General features: G+C 36.3%; 1 protein-coding gene across 1 annotated transcript in view; it reads left to right on the top strand.

Annotated features, from left to right (window-relative positions):
• The window catches only part of LOC136803704 (structural maintenance of chromosomes protein 6-like), a 32,786-nt gene extending 13,648 nt beyond the window's left edge, over positions 1-19,138 (top strand). The window contains exons 19-29 of the mRNA XM_067060423.1: positions 5,014-5,107; positions 5,747-5,812; positions 6,135-6,191; positions 6,525-6,575; positions 6,888-7,007; positions 8,046-8,183; positions 11,012-11,133; positions 11,715-11,814; positions 14,693-14,851; positions 16,524-16,676; positions 18,864-19,138. Coding sequence (XP_066916524.1) covers positions 5,014-5,107; positions 5,747-5,812; positions 6,135-6,191; positions 6,525-6,575; positions 6,888-7,007; positions 8,046-8,183; positions 11,012-11,133; positions 11,715-11,814; positions 14,693-14,851; positions 16,524-16,676; positions 18,864-19,049 — 1,246 coding nt within the window. The 3' untranslated portion in view covers positions 19,050-19,138. The remainder of the gene's footprint in view (positions 1-5,013; positions 5,108-5,746; positions 5,813-6,134; positions 6,192-6,524; positions 6,576-6,887; positions 7,008-8,045; positions 8,184-11,011; positions 11,134-11,714; positions 11,815-14,692; positions 14,852-16,523; positions 16,677-18,863) is intronic.
• Positions 19,139-19,591: the final 453 nt, after the last annotated feature.

Raw genomic sequence — 19,591 nt, 5'->3', positions numbered from 1 at the left:
ATTTTTATCTCAATGTGTAGAGGGCTTTAACATCAAATGGGAGAGTCAATCGAATGCAAAACATTCGATCAATCGAATGCAAAACATTCGATCAAGCCAATGCAAAACATTCGAATTTTAAATCGAATGTTTTTTTTTTACTTTCGAATGTTTTCTACGTGTTTAAAAAACTAAGTTCAACTTTTTTGATTCATAATCCTTCAAACGTTATTTTGTAAACTCGTGCAAACTTGTGGTGAAATATGGTGTCAATATGGGTCGACCAAAGTCAGGCAAATCCAAATCCGAAATGAATAAGGAGTATTTGAAGCGCTATCGCGAAAAGAATGCAGAAAAATATAAGAAAGGAGACAACGAACGAAAAAAACTAAAATTGCGTCACATGAAGTACATAGAGCCTGGAAAGTATAAGGAACATCTGGCAAAGGACAGACACAGGAAAAAAGAATATCGTGAGAAGAAAAAACGTGATGAACAAGCGCGTGAACAAGAGGAAGCACAGCAGCAGAATGATGAAGCTTCCTCATCTTCTAGCACTCCTCCTGCTTTTCGTACCAAGCAATCACTGCAAAGAAGTGTCAAAAAAGTCGAGAGGCTTTTACCGAAAAGCCCTCGCAAAAAATCAGAAGTCATCAGAGGTCTCGCGAGCAAATACATGCGCATCCAGTTCTGCAAGAAAAGGGGACGGAAAGAAAAGGTCCTTAGTGACGAACAACTTAAGTACCTTGACGATTTTTTTGAAAGACCGGATATAACGTACACCAACCCTGGTCGGAAAGACCACGTCTATCTTGGCAAAGTAAACGGTGAGAAATTGTTTGCTCAAAAACGGTATCTACTTTGGACATTGAGAGAGGTCTTGGAGATTTTAAACGATGAAAAAAACCAACTGAAGTTCACCTTCAGACAGATGTATAAGTACATTAAAACGAAAAAACAAATTATCTTTCAAGGTGATATTCCAGATACCTCCTGCCTTTGTGAGGTGTGTGAGAATACCTGCCTCATTGCTAAAGCTTTGCTACGTATCAAAAAAGGTCATCCAACCGATCCCCACAGCATTATGGAAAAGTACTGTTGTGATGCGTCTGACATGACCTGTATTAACAGTACATGCGGAGAATGCAACGGAATCAAAATCCTGAATGGTTGGAATGAAAACGAGAAAAGCGATGAAAGCGAAGAAAGTGACGACAGCGAAGAAAATGACGACAGCGAAGAAAGTGAAAATGAAGAAGCTACATCTAAGAAAGGTGGTTCCAAACCAACATTCGTATACAAAGCGTGGGTCAGAGAAAACCATAAAATAAAGAAAACAACTGTGACAAAGGAGACTCGTGACGAGCTGTTTAAAGACTGGGAAACGTCTCTAGCTACTCTAAAGAAACACATTCATCGCAAGCGAGAACAGGTAATTCTATTATGTTACTATAGTCATTTTATGCATTCGATATACATCTTGTGTCAAGTGCTTGTTTAAATCAATTAATCTCAATAGTACCAAAACAATCATTAGTTAAATATACGTATTCTTTGTAATTAAAGGCTAAAAGCTAGAGATTTTCATTAACAGGTCAGAACCTGTTCCCAGTGAAGTAGTAAAGACAATACTGTCAAAGGCTTGCTCGCAAAAATTACTTAAGATGTTGTATCAAATATTAAAATATTATTTTTAGCATGCTGCATACGTGGCCATGAAGGAGAATATAGAACCTGGAACGGCCATCATCCACGTTGATTACAGTGAGAGTTATCGTAATAAGCAACAAGATGAAATCCAGAGTGCCTATTTTGGACAGTCGTCTTTTAGCATTTTTACTGCATGCGCGTATTACAAGGCAGATAATTCAGACGATCCTTTGGTGAAACGATCATTGACAATCGTTAGTGAAAGCAGCGACCATTCAAGAGTCGCCTCGATGTCGTGCGTCAAGATGGTTATTGAGGAAATTGAGAAATCGATAGCTCTTACAAAAGTGATTGCATGGAGTGATGGCATGGGGGCACAATTTCGTTCCCGCTTTGTCTTCAAAATCCTTTCCGAATATAGGCCAGATTTAGATTTAGAATGGCATTTCAATGAAGCACATCACGGGAAAGGGCCAATGGACGGAATCGGAGGTACCATTAAAAACGTCGTGTACCGTAAAGTCAAAACAAATAAGGTGATTGTAAATTCTGCAAAGGAATTCCAAGAAGCAGCCAGTAAATTTGTTCCTTCGATAACATCACTTTTCCAAACAGAAGAAATGCTAATCAAAGAGCCAGAAAATATTGAAGCCGCACCGAAAATCCCTGACACGCTCAAAATTCACAAGTGGCACAGGAAAATCCTACAAAATGGAGCTTGTAAGATCAGTTTTTATTTTTTATCCAATGATCATCTCCCATATACAGAACAAATTTACGAAAAGTCGAAGCAACAAGACATAAATTTGAAATGTCATCACGAGGAAAGGGAGTTTGAGTCGTTGGCATTATTGAAGAATACATGTGCCAAGTGTTTAGGTCTTTACAGCTACGAAGAGGAGAGTGAAGACTGGCTCAAATGTCCCTCCTGTATTCAGTGGTTCCATGAATCATGTTTTTGAAAGTTTGATTTATTATGACTGCATTTATGATGGCTTAAAGCCTAGAAAAATAACTATTTATTAATCTGTCGGATGGACTTCCCCAAATCTCTTCATGCATTTTTCGAACTCCATGGAACACCTTTGATTAAAGAAATATCTTTAAAGCATCCTAAAAGTATTAATTTTTGTTATAACAACAAAAAGTCTGACTAGTTGTTATGAAGAGGGTTGAGTATGGTGAAATGTGTGCACAACTTTTTCGAGGTTAATCTGTCGGATGGACAAATATTTTCACAGCACGATTATCAAAAATACAATCAATTCACATCAAAATAGTTTTAAGATATGAAAAAGCTCATAGTTATGATGATCTAGAACCATAAACGACTTACTGTGAAGAATCTTGAAATTTCTGAAAATGTTTGTCCATCCGACATTTCCTTCCGACAGATTTATTCCATTTCACATTTCATAGAAATTTTTCGATTAATATTTTCTTAAAGTAATTTTTCCTTTTTATTTTCAAAGATAAGTCATCAAGCAAATTAAAAAACTCGAAGTGGTGATGTTTTTGCATCCAAATTCGATAGAAGAATAAATTTACTGTCGAAAATAAAAAAACTAATATTTATCGAATCCTTCCGACAGAAAAAGTATTTGATAAATTAAAAAATTTACATAGCTCGAATTTCTGTTCTGTTTGCCTGAATCAAATCTTGTCTTAGGTACATTTCTTTAAACAATAGTCAGAAGGGCTTGAGGATATACAATTTTTATTGAATAAGCCTTAAACTATCGAAAGTCCATCCGACAGAAAAACGAATTTCGTAATAGGCCCATGGAAATATGTAGCATTTTAACAGAGATTTCATTTCCATAAGGGTGGATGTAAACAAATCTCAGACTGAAAATGATTTTGTTTTTCCAGGAATATTCACAGAATACTATCACTTCAAAAAAATTTGGGTCCATGTCTATTGTCATTTTAGAGCAATTTTTATTCAAAAACGGGGCTTTTGCTTGAAACGTTGTATTTTAGCCAGTTTTAACACATATTTCAATTCCATAATGGCGGATATACCCAAATCCTAAACCCAAACAATTTTGATTTCCCTGGAGTATTTCCAGAAGACTATCACTGCAAAAAGATTTTAGGTTCATGTCTATTGCCATTTTTAAGATTTTTTGAGTGAAAAATTGGATTTTTGATTGAAATATTGCGTTTTAGCAGGAATTTCAATTCCAAAATGGTGGATATACCCAAATCCCAAGCCCAGATGACTTTGATTTTCCTGTAGTATTTCCAGAATATTATCACTGCAAGAAAATTTGGACCCATGTCTATTGACATTTTAGAGATTTTTCAGTCCAAATTTGGGTTTTTGGCCTGAAAATGGCTCTTAGCAAGGATTTCATTTCCATAATGGCGGACATAGACCCATCCCAGACGCAAATGATTTTGATTTCCCTGGAGTATCTCCAGTATACTATCACTGCAAAAAAAATTTCAGTCAGCATTTAAACTCAGTTTGTAGAAGCTTGCCTTAAAAAATGCTATTTTTTGAGAAAATGATTTTTTTTTGCTAAAAAGCTGTTTTTGAAGACGCCATTATGATTTTTTGAATACAGTGAAAAACTTGAAATTCATTTTGCTGAAAGACTTTATTGAAGACTTCCATCTCTGAAAATTTCAGGCATGTGAATCAATCAGTTTAAAGTTTATGAGCTTGCAAAATTGGCCTTAAAAAGCATTTTGCTACCCAAAACTGGCTTAAAACGGCTCTTTTAGGGCTCTAATGGGCACAATTTTCAATCCAATACGATGTTTTTGTTGTTTATTCATTAAATTTAGTACAGCAAGTGAAAAAAATAAGATTTGCAATAGTAATGACATATTTACAGGCCTGAAAAGGCCAGAAAATGCCATTTTTTCCAATTTTTGCCTGTAGTGCGAATCAGTACCCCCATTGGGGTTCGGCCAATTTTGAACTTCTGAGCTTAAAAATTACGCAGAATGCCTCACAATAGGTTAAATTTTCATAAAAAAACACTACATCTTGAATTTTCTGACTTTGACATTTGACGCCCCACCCTAGTACTGCGCTACGTTATACGTTAACGACCGTAGTGCAGCGGTAGAGCATCCGGCTACGGTGCGCAAGGTTGTGGGTTTAACCCCCAGCCGGGTCATACCAAAGATTCTCAAAATAATACTTGATGCTTCTCTGCTTGATGCTCAGCAATTGATAAGAGAAGGATCAAGGGTAAGTTGAGAAAGAGCGGCGCCCTCCCCTACCCTCAGGTGAATAGCTATCGAAAGAGGAGCCTTCGGGTCGCCTCTGATTGCGGTCGCAGACTTACTTACTTACGTTATACGTGAGATACTGACTGCCTCCGCTTGGGCCCTTTTTTAACTTTCTTCAATTTCGTTCTTTGCCAGGGAGATCGAGAACGAGATGAGACATTTACAAGAGGAAAAGAAAGCAACAACGATGAGTATCAGACAGCTGGAAGGCGAAATCCAACAGGACAGGGTACGTGTTTCTTTATCGATTCACCGTCGTTTTGCATAATATTCCAGTTCCTGCACTAAGATTACTCTGCCACTTTTCTATAGAAAAACGAACAGGACTCCAGCAGGTAGTTGAAAAATGAGCTTGATATTTACAATTTTGGCCCGATTTAGGCCTAATTATTTATACTTCAAGATTTAAATATGCTACTTGAGTGTTAGGTATTGACAATAGTTTCAGAAAAGTCGGACCAGCGGTTATGCCGAAAGGGAGCACTTTAAGGCAAAATGTCAGAGGTTGGGGTCTTTTAGGCCACGTAAAATAGTCTGCATATACAAAACATACATCTATCCGCAGACACGTGTTTCGTCCTTCACAGGACTCGTCAGTGCGGCTCGGGTAAGCGAGCATAGACTGCTGTTGTCACCAGAGTGCTCAAAACATAGGAAAAAAAGGTTGAGGTAGTCTAGAACCCTGCCACCAAATAACATCAGCCGAATGCTTACAAACGCTAATTAGAAAAGAGTTCAGATCACTTCTACTCTCCGTATAGCTTTTTGTAACTTTTTGACTGGATTGTTCTTATGTTTTGTGATCAAAGACCAGTGCTCTGGTAATCAAGACTAATGTTTTATACACGCAAATCGAACTTTGTTTTAGCAAGAGAAAAATCGAACACAAAAAAAGAGGTTGGACGAACAAGATAAAATCAATCAAGTCAAGATGGTAAATATTTGTAATTTGTCTCTACCTAAAGTACCAGCCCTTGAAATCAATTATCATAACCCTTATTGTTCGTTACAAAAATATATATTATATACTGAAACCACATTTTTCAATCGACTAAAGATTTGAATAAAGTTCTTTCGAGCTTATGTCTCGAAGAGAGTGGTCCATTAACGTTTTTAACAATAGAACTACCCAAACACGGATATTACTGGCCCTTATATGCAAAACGAAAAAGATTTCATTCATTCCTTCTATTTTATTAAAGTTCCTTGCCAAAATTTAAAAACGCATTTGAAGCTCTTTTGAATTTTCTTTCCAGGAAATCCAAGAGCTTCAACAAATGGAAGAACTTCATGCACCAGATGTCGATGAGCTTGTAAGAGTTGACCTCCATCAACTTTAATACCTCTCTCTATCATCCCCTAAAGAGAGGCGCTTTATAGGAAACATAAGCTTTACTAGCCATAATTTCATTTTTGGATAGACGGTTCATATGTGATCCCGTTAAATGGAGCTTAAACTATTTAAGTTGAACTGATCATGTCCTGTCTCCGACAGCCTCCTGTAAACAATGTTTTTCTCTTCTTTTTCATGGTGCTTGTCAATGTATAAAGAGGTCAGAGAGATGTTTAAAAGAACAATTTTTTAATTCTTTAATTGTTTAGTAAAGCTTTTCATATCTGTATTGATCATTTCTCTCGTTTTACAGGAACGTGACTTAGCTGAGCATGTGCAGAGAATTTCCATCTTGCAAGAAAATGTAAGATTTGGTTTTTGTCACTCTTGTTTTTCTCAATTATGCTACACATACATGCTACACCACCGCCAGAAAGTTAGAAATATGCTTTCCACCTTTCGGAGTGGATTTATTTACCTTTTTAGTGACCGCGGAGTGACTGGAACGGTTGGAAATAAACTTGCGGTTCTGAACTGCAAATTAAGGACGGTAAAAGTACAGATCTAGAGTCAGGATCCGGACAAATCGAAACTAACCGTCTCTGTCCCCCAAAAAAACACATTCATAAACTTGCTATTTTTCATGTAAAAATTACTTTTTACCTCTTTTTGATAGAAAGCGAGATACACGGACGTTTACAACGAGAAGAAAGATGAATTGAAAGATCACGAGGCTGTTATTGCACAGTTTCATGAGCGAAGAAATCAAGTGTCTGCTGAACTCGAAGAACTAGAGGTGATTGATTTAAAGAAACCTATTACTACTTTATTATAACTTCTCTTATGATTTTAAAGCAAAAATTTTCGGCAATAAGAAAACATAACTTTGTATTAGTTTTTTTTCGGCACTTTCTATAAGCCTTACAGTATTTGAAAGACAACAATATATTAATCTCCTACCGTTGGGCTCTTCCATAAAATGTTCGTACATGTGGGTGAAGGATATAATAGTGTCCGTGGGGTAGTCAAAAATCTACAAAATTTGCCTTATCCGCGCCGGGGGTAAACTTGCTCGGTTTTGGGGTAATTTTGCTCTGTTTGAGGATAATCTTGAATGTCCAGGGGCTCAAGTGATGTTTGTCCGGGGGGTTGGACCTTCTGTCCAGGGGGTCAAAAGTCACGATGTCTGGGGGGTAAATTTCCAAAAAATGTTATATCCTCCACCCCAAATACTCAATTTTTTTCTGCAAAAGCCCATTTCCTGACATATGATTTTTAAACAAAATAGAGAACAACTTTCTGGCCTTTCGGCGCCGCGCGAGCACAATCTTTGAAGAATTCTTATGTTTAATCTGGTTTGTGAGCCTCCTTTCTACATCATAAAAATAATATCTTTATGAATGTCAGCAAGATTCATGCTAGTGATGTTATTTTAAGAGGGAAGACTGATCTCCTCAATCCGAGCCCAAAGTTAAGCCCAAATTATCAAAATCGGTTTAAATAAAAATAAACATTTTTTACACCGTTAAGGAAACAAATGAAAGGGTTTCGGTGTCCAGTCGCATCCAAGTTATATCCATCTATTTATAGTAACCAATATCCACGTCCACGTATAGACCTTTTCATATATTACGTCACGAGCAAAGCTTTCATCATTTTCAAAATATTGCTATTGTGATTGATTCCCAGAGGAGTTCATCAGAAGTTTACTCTATTTATAAAAGTATCACTTGAAGACTCAAGGGGTTTAATTACCTTGGTAATGGTTTCAAAAAGAGGTAGTCGTTGCATTTAAAATAATATATGAAAAAGCCTTTTATTTCTCCTATTACAGGGCAATCACGCGGGATACGAAGAAAAACTGCGTGAGGGAAAACGAAAGAAGAGACATTATGAAGATGAGCTTGACAAGTTGAATGAGAAGATTCAACAGGCTGAACGGAAGTTGGAAAACGAAAAAAAGATTTTCGAGGTAAAAAAACTTTCAATGGCTGTTGTGAAAACATCCAGAAGGGTTTTTGTGTGGACATGTATATGTAAACTTGGAGCGACAGTGAGATTTCAAGTTTAATTGCTACCAACTCATTAAGTACCACTAGCATCATATTAAATTGCTCGTTTGTTTTTCCTTCGATCTTGTACCGGTAGGTCTGAAACTTAGAAGCACCGCGACCCAGGGTAGGTAGAAAACCTGGCCCACCTCTCTGGCCCGGGCCATATGGCTACCCTTGGCCCACCTTCAAACATTTTTTCCCCGATTTTATTCTCGGACAACCATGTTATAATGATATGTGTGCGTCGGGATGCGCTATAATTTCATTATGATTTCATCATAAAGCGCGTTGGCATTATTGCATCAGCCGTTTTACGACAAACAATTGGTCAAATTTTCTTAAACGCTTTTTTTATAAGAATAGTGTACTTTGGATGAGAGGGTCAATTATTCTTAAGAAAGTGCCAAAATTGAGGGTGAAATATTCTTACCGTAGGTCTTGTCTTTCTGACCAAGGGATATGACCCTTAAAATTTTTAATTCATGTCAACAGAAGTCAGCCTAATGGTAGCGCATTGTACTCTTGCACTAGGAATCCCGAGCTCGAGTCGGGTTCGGGTCAACGTCAAAGTTTTTCGCCAGGTTTTGATACTTTATGTTTTTTTGGGTGAAGATTCCGAAAAAAGGGGTCCGAAGTCCTGAAAAGTTGAAGAAACAGCGCTACGGGGATTGTTGGCACCCGTACAGGACTTAACCAGACCCTCTCCCGGGGGTCCCCTTAATCTATGTCAGGTGTATAAAATGCAGACTCAAAACTTTTTATTTTTTTTGTTTATTTCAGTCTCGTTGTTTTTCTAAATGCCAGAAAAACCAAAGTCCAACCTCAGAATTGGTTTGCAGATTTTCAGAATGATAAGAATCAAATCTTTTTTAGAGTTGTAAGGTGGGCCAAAGGGTAGGCCAAGGGTAGGCCATATGGCCCGGGCCAGAAAGGTGGGCCAGGTTTTCTACCTACCCCCGCGACCCATGCCGCCTTGTCTTTCTTTAGCTCGTCATGATAAAAAAGTGATTAATTCTAGACTAGAATTGTTTTCTTAGTTGAAATGTGTACGCTCTTTTGAAATCGAATAAGTATTTGAAAATTTTGAAGCTACGAACGTTGTAATGGCATTATTAATGGTTTAAAGTGAATACCAAGAAGTGACCTCTTTGGAAATGGGATCGACATTTCTCAGAAGTATGTTTAATTTTTGGCTCGTAGTTTTGAAGAGTAATTTACTAGATAGCCAAAAAATCTGCAGCTCTAGCTCTTTTCTGTTATACTGTTGACGAGAGTGCCAGATAACACCTACACACCATAAAGTTATAAAGTGACACAATTATAAACTAAACTAATGCTCGTCTTTTCATCTCTGAAACATCCTTTATCTTTAGACGTGATATTAGACCAGCGGCCGAGGTAGTGAATTGTGTCACTTCGTAGGGCACCCCTTAGATCAGGGCAAATTTTTGATATTATGCTCCTAATAGGGTGTAGAATTGACAAAAAAAGTTTGCCCTTCGAATCTCCTGCAGTTAGATAGAACTTATCAATTCATTTTTAATAATTATATAATTCATTTTTAAGGTGGGCAAATATCCTGAAAAACTGCTGACTCAGCAAAAACTATCGATAATTTTCAATATTTAAACCAAAATATCTCGAGATTTTGACATCGAAAGTTAACAATCTATACCATTTTTGGATACTACTAATTCAGGGCTATCCAGCCGTGATCGAAGCGCGCGCATATGGGGACCGGCCTTAACTCTATTAGCCCCAGGGGGGTAGAATCTACCACGCTGGAGTTCTTTTGTTTATATCTCGGAGAAAATTTTTTTAAACGACTTGAAACTTTCTGACTTTTAATGAAATCTTATTAAGAGTACTTGTGCAAAATTTTAGGGTCATAGGTTGTCCAGATCAGGTTTTATGACTTTATTGTGAAACATGACATAAAACCTAGCTAAAATCGCTTAAAACTCAAAATTTTAAAGTGCTGATAACTTATAAACTATCAAATTTTGACACGTGAAAGGCATTGATAATTCAAATTTAAAAAATCAAAAAAAAAAATTGAAAATGATGACGTCATCATTTATGACGTCTTCAAATTTTGAAAATTATAATCATCTTCAACATAGATTTTAAGGAAAAATCTTAATGGAAATTGCAAAACCGGCAATTATGTTAAAGAACAGCCTTTTACCTCTCAGAATCTTCAAACAGAATCTAAATATCTTTATTGGTTTGACTGTAATAGACACTTTTGTAAACCATATATTTGGGCCAACAGGTGGAAATTTTGTGACGACGTCATCGGTTTTTAAATGACGTCATCAAATTTCATGGCCATAGCACTTCTAGATCGAAAATAATCGAGGGTGGTAGATTCTACCCCCCCCCCTGAGGATACAAAAGAAGTCAAAAAAGCTTGGGGCTAATAGGGTTAAGAGATAATTGTTTTCTCGAGATTTATTAACCAATCAAAGTACGAACACAGCTGGCGATCTAAGTCGTTTTGGAAGCCATCGCAATCATAAAGAATCAAAAAGATCGGGTTCAGCAAATGGCTTGTCGTCGCCAGGTTTCCTGGTTATAGAGGTTTTTCATGTTATGTTACGTAATTTCCGCCATTACGGAAGCAAACGTTCGATTTGCGAAAGGGATCGCCTCTAGAGATTCGAACGTTTGCTTCCATAATGGCGCAACTTAACAAAACATAAAACCCCTATATACTAGTCTATGTTATACCTTTTTTTTTCAGACAAAACGTGATCAAGCGTTGGAGTATTGTGTAGGAGAAGAAATACAGACAACACGAACACCGAATAAAGTTGACTCGGAGATCAATGTCGCGCAAAAAAGGATAGAACGCGAAGAAAGCGTGTAAGTAGAAAGTAACTCATGATTATAGTTTTGATGTTAAGGTTTGTTTGTCAGCACATACACAACACACATGTCGAAATATAATTCCTTGGAAAGATATCGAAATTTGGAAAATAACACAGTTGACTCACGCTAATTTCGAACTCGATAGGGCTTCTTATAAATTCGAATTACAGAGAGATTGGAATTTAAGACAATTCTTTAAAAGATTTTCTCCTTGACGGGAACACTGGAAACAATTTCGAATTATAGAAAGATTCCAATAAGCGAGAGTTAAAGTAGAACCTTCTTCTGATAATTACTGGGGCTGGAAATTGTAAATCTGAATATCCAAAAATATTGCAAATAGAGAACAAAACTAAATTAAAGTAAGAAATTTTTGCTTTGAAAACTGAGTAAAAGAACCTTAAAAATTAATTAGTTTATTAGGAATCAGAGATTGAAGTTTTATGCTGGTAAAATATAGATTCAAAACGACCAGGAGCATAACTTCGTAAGGAACTTTTAAGAAATAAGGGCAATTTGGCCCTCTAGCAGGTCGAAAAGGGCTAACTAAAGCACACCTCTTTCGTATTTTTCAGCCGAGGAAATGCGGACGAAATCGTCAAGAAATACTACGCAGCCAGATTGCGATTCGACACATCAAAACAAGAGCTTGCAAACTGTAAAAAGAATCTCAAGGTACCTGATATATATTATTATTATCACACTGACTTTGGCTGCAGCCAAAGCGAGTCAATAAGTGATTGATAAGTTTGTATCGAATTTTCTCGGTTAAAGAAATTAATATCAAGCACATATGCAATTTTTTTTGCAACTTTGTTTGAAAGAGACATTCATATAAAAACGGCTTTATTTATTAAATATTTCCTATCTATATAGGAAATATTTGTTAAAACGGTAATTTTTCTTCTCCTTCTTCTTCTCCTTCTCCTTCTCCTTCTCCAAGTCTAACGCTCGGTTTTGGTCAATTTCGTGAGTTTGTACATGAGTCTCTTTTTAAATCAAGCTCCGGCGGTAAAAACAGTAGGATGCTCTTTTTTCGAGGCGGAAGACGTCATTTCTTCGAGAAACGTCTGTGGTAAATATCCGTACGGCGCTCTATTCTCCTTGTCGATCGGGCAACGTCGCCCGTTTCAGAAGCGTATTGTTGATCGGACAATTCTGCTTTGTTTCTAACTGTCAAAACAAAGATGGCAGAAAATAGACAACAACTTTTGATGATACAATCTTGGTCTTGGAAAAACAGGACATTTTATCAACTTTCACAACAAACTAACTTCAATTTTGTTTGTATATTTACATAAATCGTACGAAGGCAAGTGACTGTGAATAAATCTGACCATGTTAGGTTACTTACTTTGATACTTTTGAAAGTTTGCACCCAACACGAATGCAATGGCCAATGAATGCCGCCAATGCCGACAATGCAACAATGCAACAATGGGAATGGTTGATGAACTGGTTTTAGCTAAAAATTTAAACATGGAGCAAAATTGACTGGTTAATGATTGAATTTCCCTGTTTTTTTTTATCTACAACAATGAATTAACTGCTGGGGTTAGTGACAGTTAAGTGAAAACTCGTTGCGGTTATAAATTTCAAATTTTAAAGCTGATAACCGGATCCGGAACACCACGGCCCCAATATGAAGAATGTTATGTTATACTTCTTAAAGGTTTATTGCATTGAATATGGATGTAAATAATTTGAAATCACCTCACATGTGCAATTAAAATTTTTCTTGAACTTTGAGATTTCTTCCCGCGTGCATTTTTAAAACGTGGAAAACTTTAGTTGTGAATTTAGAGATCTTTTGCAACTTGTGTTTTAAACGTGGAAACTTTTGTCGTGAATTTGGAGATTTTCTTACCGTCAACTGCTCCAACTTGGGACTATCTGACAAAACATGGGACGGCAATTTGGCCACCATTTCACCGAACCTCCAAAGTCATTTGATTTGAGTTAATGAACGGCGTATTAAAAAATGGCAAAACAATGGAGCGTTTGACGTCACTCGCGCGGCAAGTTACACACGCGTTATTTGTTAATCCAATCGGGCGATAGGTGGTGGTTAGGCAGCGGGCGTTCTCTAATTCTCCAATCGGCGCTATCAGTGAAAGTTATCGTACATGTTATGAAAGGAAGTATGATTGATAAACTTGGTGAGTTATCAAAACAAATTTGTTGTCAAAGAGATTTAACAAGTTAGTGAAAATACAGACCAGATATCAAAAAGTCCCTGTTTCGACCAATCGTCCCAAGTTAAAGCAGTTGACGGTACGTACATTTAAAACGTGAAACTTTTGTGATAAATTGGAGATTTTCTTACACGGCATTCAAAACGTGGAAAACTTTTGTCGTGAACTTGACATTTTCTTCCACATGCATTTAAAAATGAAGAAAACTCAAGTGATTTCCTGGCATGACAATTTATTTTATTTTCTGACATTTTTTTGGAAATTTTGATTGTTTCCAGGTATGTGACATTTTTTGCTCTTGCAGCATGCTTTTAGAAATCATAAAATGGCTTAGTGTTAGGGGAATTTTTTCCTATCGACATTCTTTCAGATTATGAAATGTTTCCCATATATAAAAATGAGATTTTTTTTTTTTTTTTTGCATCCTGTCGGAAAATATGAAATTAATTGTTTCCCTGTTTTGAAAGATTTTTACTTTTTAGCACGTACATTATTTCAAAAAACTCCAAAAGTTACTTTAAATTTTTACATTTTTTACAATATTTTATATATGAAAGTATAATGCAAAATATTTCATCTCATTTTGAAAATATATAAAATTTTCTTTGGTTTTCTTACTGTGAAATATTCTCCTTTTTGTCATTCTTTCATTTTAAATATTGCCCTTTTTGGCTATATAATATTTCTGGAAATCAGCGCTTAAAATAATAATTATATAATCAGGTCTTTTGATGTGTTCAACAACACTCTACTTGGCGGTGCGACGCCGGATGACCGCTATTATAATACTAAAATCCATTTAAAGTCCACCTAACGAAAATTAAAGTTCCAGCCAATTTGATTACTGCATTGTTGTTCTCAGTCGGGTTCAGCTTGGATATATTCCGTGATCCGTAGCTTTGAACCTACAGTCATCTTATGAATAATCCTGTAAATACTGGCAATAACATAAATGGAATTTTGAAATTCTTAGGGACTTGTGTTGCTTGATGTTATCTGAGATTTAAAGCACTTTGAAATCTTTTGAGGACATCAATTATTATTTTAACATTTGTAAAGGAAATATTTATCCGCATCTTTGCGGCTCTTGTTACACAATCGAAATTTTAATATGTTTATAGGTTTTTTTGCGCCTTTGTTTCAATGCAACCATTTAATTAAGTGTTAATTAGAAATACATACGCAGAAAGAAATTTCTCATTTTTTCTGATATTTCTACTCGTGACCTTTTTTCGGGACACACTGTGCATATTTCTTTTAATAATTTTGGTATTTTAATATTTTGATGTTCAGTATGAAACCTAAACACAAGTGTCACATGCTTATGCTTATGAAAAGCTTATTCTTTAACTTGATAGGCGATTGAAAAAGCAATGGAGCGGCGTATTGCCCGTTTCAAGGATTTCCGTCGCTACATCTCACGACGTGCTCAAGAATACTTCGGTATGTTGCTCTCACAACGTGGCTATAGTGGAAAGTTGACGCTGCTCCATGATGCTGAAGAGTTAAGAATTGAGGTAAAGAAAATCCGTTTTTCAATGAAATATTTTCCATCTTCCTTCTTTCTCCCACGACGCACCGGTTACGGCATGTAAGGGGGCCCTGGCACCCTGATTTTTCCCAAATTTCTATTTTTGTCGGTAAAATGCCTAATTTTCCTCATTTGCCGTACACCAGATTTAAAAAGTTTTGTCTTTTCTCTAGGGTATGGGTTTTAAGTTGTTGGACTCGTTTATCGTTAAACCTCTCCAACAAAATTTCTTTTGTTTTCGAATCCCCCTGCTCGTGCAGTGGTTATCATAAACTATAGAGGTTTTACGACTGACCTTCATATACCCTGGAGGAAGTTTCTAAATCCCGCCCAAGCAAAATCTTCCCAAAATCTTTGATTGGAGTTTCTTTTTAAAGTGGCACCCTAATAATAGCTCTAGTCAATAACTGTGAAAATATATAAACATATATGACCTTTATATATCCTTCATATACCAAGTTACTCAATCGCGGTCAACCAAAAATCTTTGATCGAAGTTTTTTTGAAATTGGTACCCTACGGCACTATTCAATAGCGGTGAAAATGCATCGAGAGCGCTCGAGAACGTTAAATTTGTAACCCTGCAATGTCTTCTTTGCGGCTGCCACTTAAAAAAGATGGTAGATGTGACTTTGTCCATGGTTCATAAATGTCATTGGGTTTTTCAGTTTGATTAAGTTGCGTAACTTCAGCCAATCACTTTGGAAGAAAAAATTCGATTTGCCTTTCCGAATTTAGCGAGCACCTCACTAAAAACCGGGATTTTTCATCTCGTTTCTTAGTGAGTTCCATTTTGACGATTTTCGAAAAAATAGAAGCCTTTCAAGTGCTTTGACGCAAATTCAATTTTTTTGCTACTGCGGGAGCTTCAAAAGTTAAAAGTGACGTCAAAAAGTTGAATGTTTAGAGCCCGAAAACCCGGGCTCAAAACATTCGAAAAAGTCGCAAAGTGCAATAGAGGTTAATTGCGTAAAAAAGACGCAACTGACGTCTAGTATAGGCTACTCCGAATTCGACTCGATTATTAATTATTCTATGGATTGGAGCTCTTCCAGATAAGACCTGTTAATGAGATAGTGGATATATTATTTCTTTCAATGATCTACCCCCTGGCTGTCTGGATTTTTACGGAGTAAAAAAAGTAACAGTATCAGTGGCAGTGGTTTTTCTTTTTTCTTTTCCCCCCCATTCACGCTTTTTTATAAGAACAGTGTTTTTTTGGCTGAGGGTGAAGTATTCTTAGGAATTACCAAATCTGGGGGTGAGATATTCTTGACATGTATTCTTACTTTTCATAAAATGTTTCTTATAAAAAAACAAAAAAATTACTAGAGAATGAATTGTCGACACATTTCTTATTCTAAGACGAGAGTATGTCATCACAATGTGTTATGTTTGTTTATGTTAGGGAAACCATTTTGCGTATAATAAACGCAACGCCTCATCTCCTGTTTAAAATTAGGTTTCCTTTTGAGTTTTCTAACTCTGTATTCTCAAATGCAATCAAAATCTTACCCTCAAAGTATTCTTAAGATATTCTTTACCATTTTAAGCACTATTCTTAAAAAAACGTGTACCCCTATGTACGACTTTTCTCTTCAAGAGCCAATTCTTGCTAATTTGTATAACTTTACTATCTCATTCTTTATTACCATCAGGTGAACGTGGAACAGGTGAAAGGTTCAGAAGTAGGTGATTCAAAAGCATTATCTGGTGGTGAACGATCTTTCTCCACAATCTGTTTCATTATGGCTTTATGGGAAGCAATGGAAGCTCCTTTCAGATGTCTTGACGAGTTTGATGTGTTTATGGTAAGGATTGTTAGATTTAATCACTTTGTCCAATGGGACAAGCAGAATTTTTTACAATACCTAATTATAATATACAGTTAACTCTCGCTTATTCCAATTTCTATTGTTCGAATCTTTCTGTAATTAGAAACTCTTTGTAATTCGAACAAATGAGATTCGAATTAGCGAGTGTCAACTGTATACTGAATTTATCGTTCTACGTCTGCAATTTAAAGGGATAATCAGATGGTTTGTAATATTTGGTATATGGAATCCTTCTATTGTCCTGGTCAAAATCGCAAAGTATTTTTGTGTAACAATTTTCCAAAATCGAGATATCAAAATTTGAAATTTTTGAAAATGGGTTCTTACAGTGCTCTTACGTTGAAATTCTATTGTTTTCATCCTAAAAGCCAAAAACTTGTAAGCTAAATAGGTTTTACTAAGGACCACAGAAGGTTTCTGTAATTTAAATATCTCAAACCAACTGGTTATCCCTTTAAGCTTTATTATGTTCACTCGACGTCGATCGATACTTTGATCATCAGTTGGTGTTAAGAAAGGGTGATAGATCAGTAAAGATAAAGTAAGGCTATCACTGTGCCCGGGGAGGGGGGCACTGACCTTGACGGTCGACGGGGATGTGCCGCTGGAGTTTAAAAAGTGGACCCTGTCAGATATCAATCAACTTTCAATTATCAATCATTTTTCACCCTGAAAAGTGGCAAAAATGTTAACCAAAAATTAGAAAGTTTTCTAATTTCCACCCTGAAAATTGTCCAAATAACAAAAGTGAAAAGTCAACCCTGTCAGATAGATATCTTGAAAATAAGTAGTTTTGGCAACCTGTGAAATATCAAGAAAAAGGACAAGTGGCACAACATGATCCCCATACCCAATTTTGCCTAAGTGCCCCCGGGTAACTTTGCCTCACAAACATACAGCCCATTGGTAGTGTGAAGGTTTCGAACGCAGACTTGTAGCGCAATTCAATCCTGACCACTTTCAGGTAGGGTGTTAGGGAAGCATGGTGATAGGTGAAAGACCCTCGATCGTTAATGATATAGTTAGAACTTGATCTACTCTATTTTTATCCTATTTTTATTTAATAAAAACCATTTGAAAAGTCCTTTTTAATCTGTATCCACTGTCCATTGCTAGGTATCTAAGCGTTCCTTAAGGGAACTAATTTTCGCGGGAGCTTATTTTCGCGTTTTTTGGTGTCTACCGCAAAAATTAGTTCCTTAAAATTTCGCCAAAATGTGCCAATTTAGTACCCTCACACCACAAAAATATGTTCGGCGAAAATAAGTTCCCTTATAAGGTAGAATCTCAACCAAATATTATGACGCATTCAAGTCAGGTGGTGCAGTGCAGTGGTTTAATCACTGTGTCGCCAAGCGAGTGGCCCAAGATCGATAGATCATGGGTCTTCGGTAATCAGGTCGCGCTATGTTTGCTTCATCGTCAATGAAAACCCCCGGCTCATAGGATTAAGCAATGTCGCTTTTCAATTATGGAAACGGCAAATAGATTTATTCATAATGCATTCAAGTGCGACCATGCTGTACTTGAATCAAATGGTATCTTTATGTATAAAGTTCAGTCAGTCAGAAGTGCTAAAAGGGAGACGTCGGATACAGCGTTGAAACTTATTCTTTATTATATGTTTTTCGCTTCATCCAACACAAGTTTTTCTATCAAACATTTCATCCAATATTAGTCTAGCAAGCTGGACGACTAATTCAGACATAATAGAATTAAAGCAAAAAGTAATGGAGGGAACAATTTTAGTCGTCTAGAAACCTTTGTGCACTAACTCCAAACAAAAGAGAAGTGACAATATTGCAATTATAATTTTTTTTCTACTCAGTCTCAGTTTTTGGTACCTACTGTAAATAATGGCTCTATTGTTTTTTTGTTTTTTGTTTTTTATCTATAGTATAAAAAAACTAACTACAGAGAATAAATACTAACAAAAACAACAACAAAAAGAGCTAGGAGAGCAGTTAGAGTAAAAGACTAAAATAACGGTCCCCCAAAACGACTTGTATCACAGATAAATTTTATCGCTATGCTCAATATATCATGATTTTGGGCAATACTATAATTTGTTTGAGAACAATAGAATGCTAAGCATAATGCGAACCTGATATAGGGACAGATACTTGCTTATAAAAAAACATGTATCTATCCTCTTTCCTACAGGACATGATGAACAGACAAATCTCAATGAGGATGTTATTGAAAATTGCCAAAGAACAAGTCAGCCGTCAATTTATTTTGCTGACACCACAAGATATGAGCAAGGTGGCTTGTAGTGATCGTGTTCGATTGTTTAGGTTGAGTGATCCAGAACGTGGTCAACAAACCATCGATTTTGAAGCTGCTTAAAAGTAACATTTATTGATAAGTACCCTGGTGAAATCATTCCCTGTCAATGGGCTATTCCTATTCCAGAAAAAATTTGTACCCCCTATGTTGAGGAGATCTTTTTTTTTAAGGTGACCCCCCTGGATTTTTTTCTAATTTTTCAGGACCCCTTTGGATTTTTTTCTCCCATCTCTTTGGACCACCCTGGATTTTCGATCTCGTTATACTGACCATCCTAGATTTTCAACCCGATTTTACTGACCACTTTGGACTTTATCATTCAAAAAACCAAACCCTGGATTTTTTATTTTCCAGACCACCCTGGACGTTACACCTCCTCAACATAGGGGTACAGATTATTTCTGGAATAGCCCAATGCTGTTCCTGATTCTTTCAAAATGTACATGATGGAAATGCTCTTTCTGCTGACCTTGAAAGTTGCAACCTTTTTTGGTACCTTTTCTTTTGTTACTTACCTGGATTTGATTGATGTTCATTACGAGAAAACAAGAGGCTGTATTATGAAGCTTACCATCTTCTTTTTGAAGAAGAAGAAAGTCTAA

The sequence above is a fragment of the Clytia hemisphaerica genome, unplaced genomic scaffold, assembly GCF_902728285.1.
Source record: "Clytia hemisphaerica strain Z4C2 unplaced genomic scaffold, Clytia hemisphaerica genome assembly, whole genome shotgun sequence".
Lineage (NCBI taxonomy): Eukaryota > Metazoa > Cnidaria > Hydrozoa > Leptothecata > Clytiidae > Clytia > Clytia hemisphaerica.
Note: the sequence above shows the minus strand (reverse complement) of the source record. Positions and strands in the feature narration are given on the sequence as shown.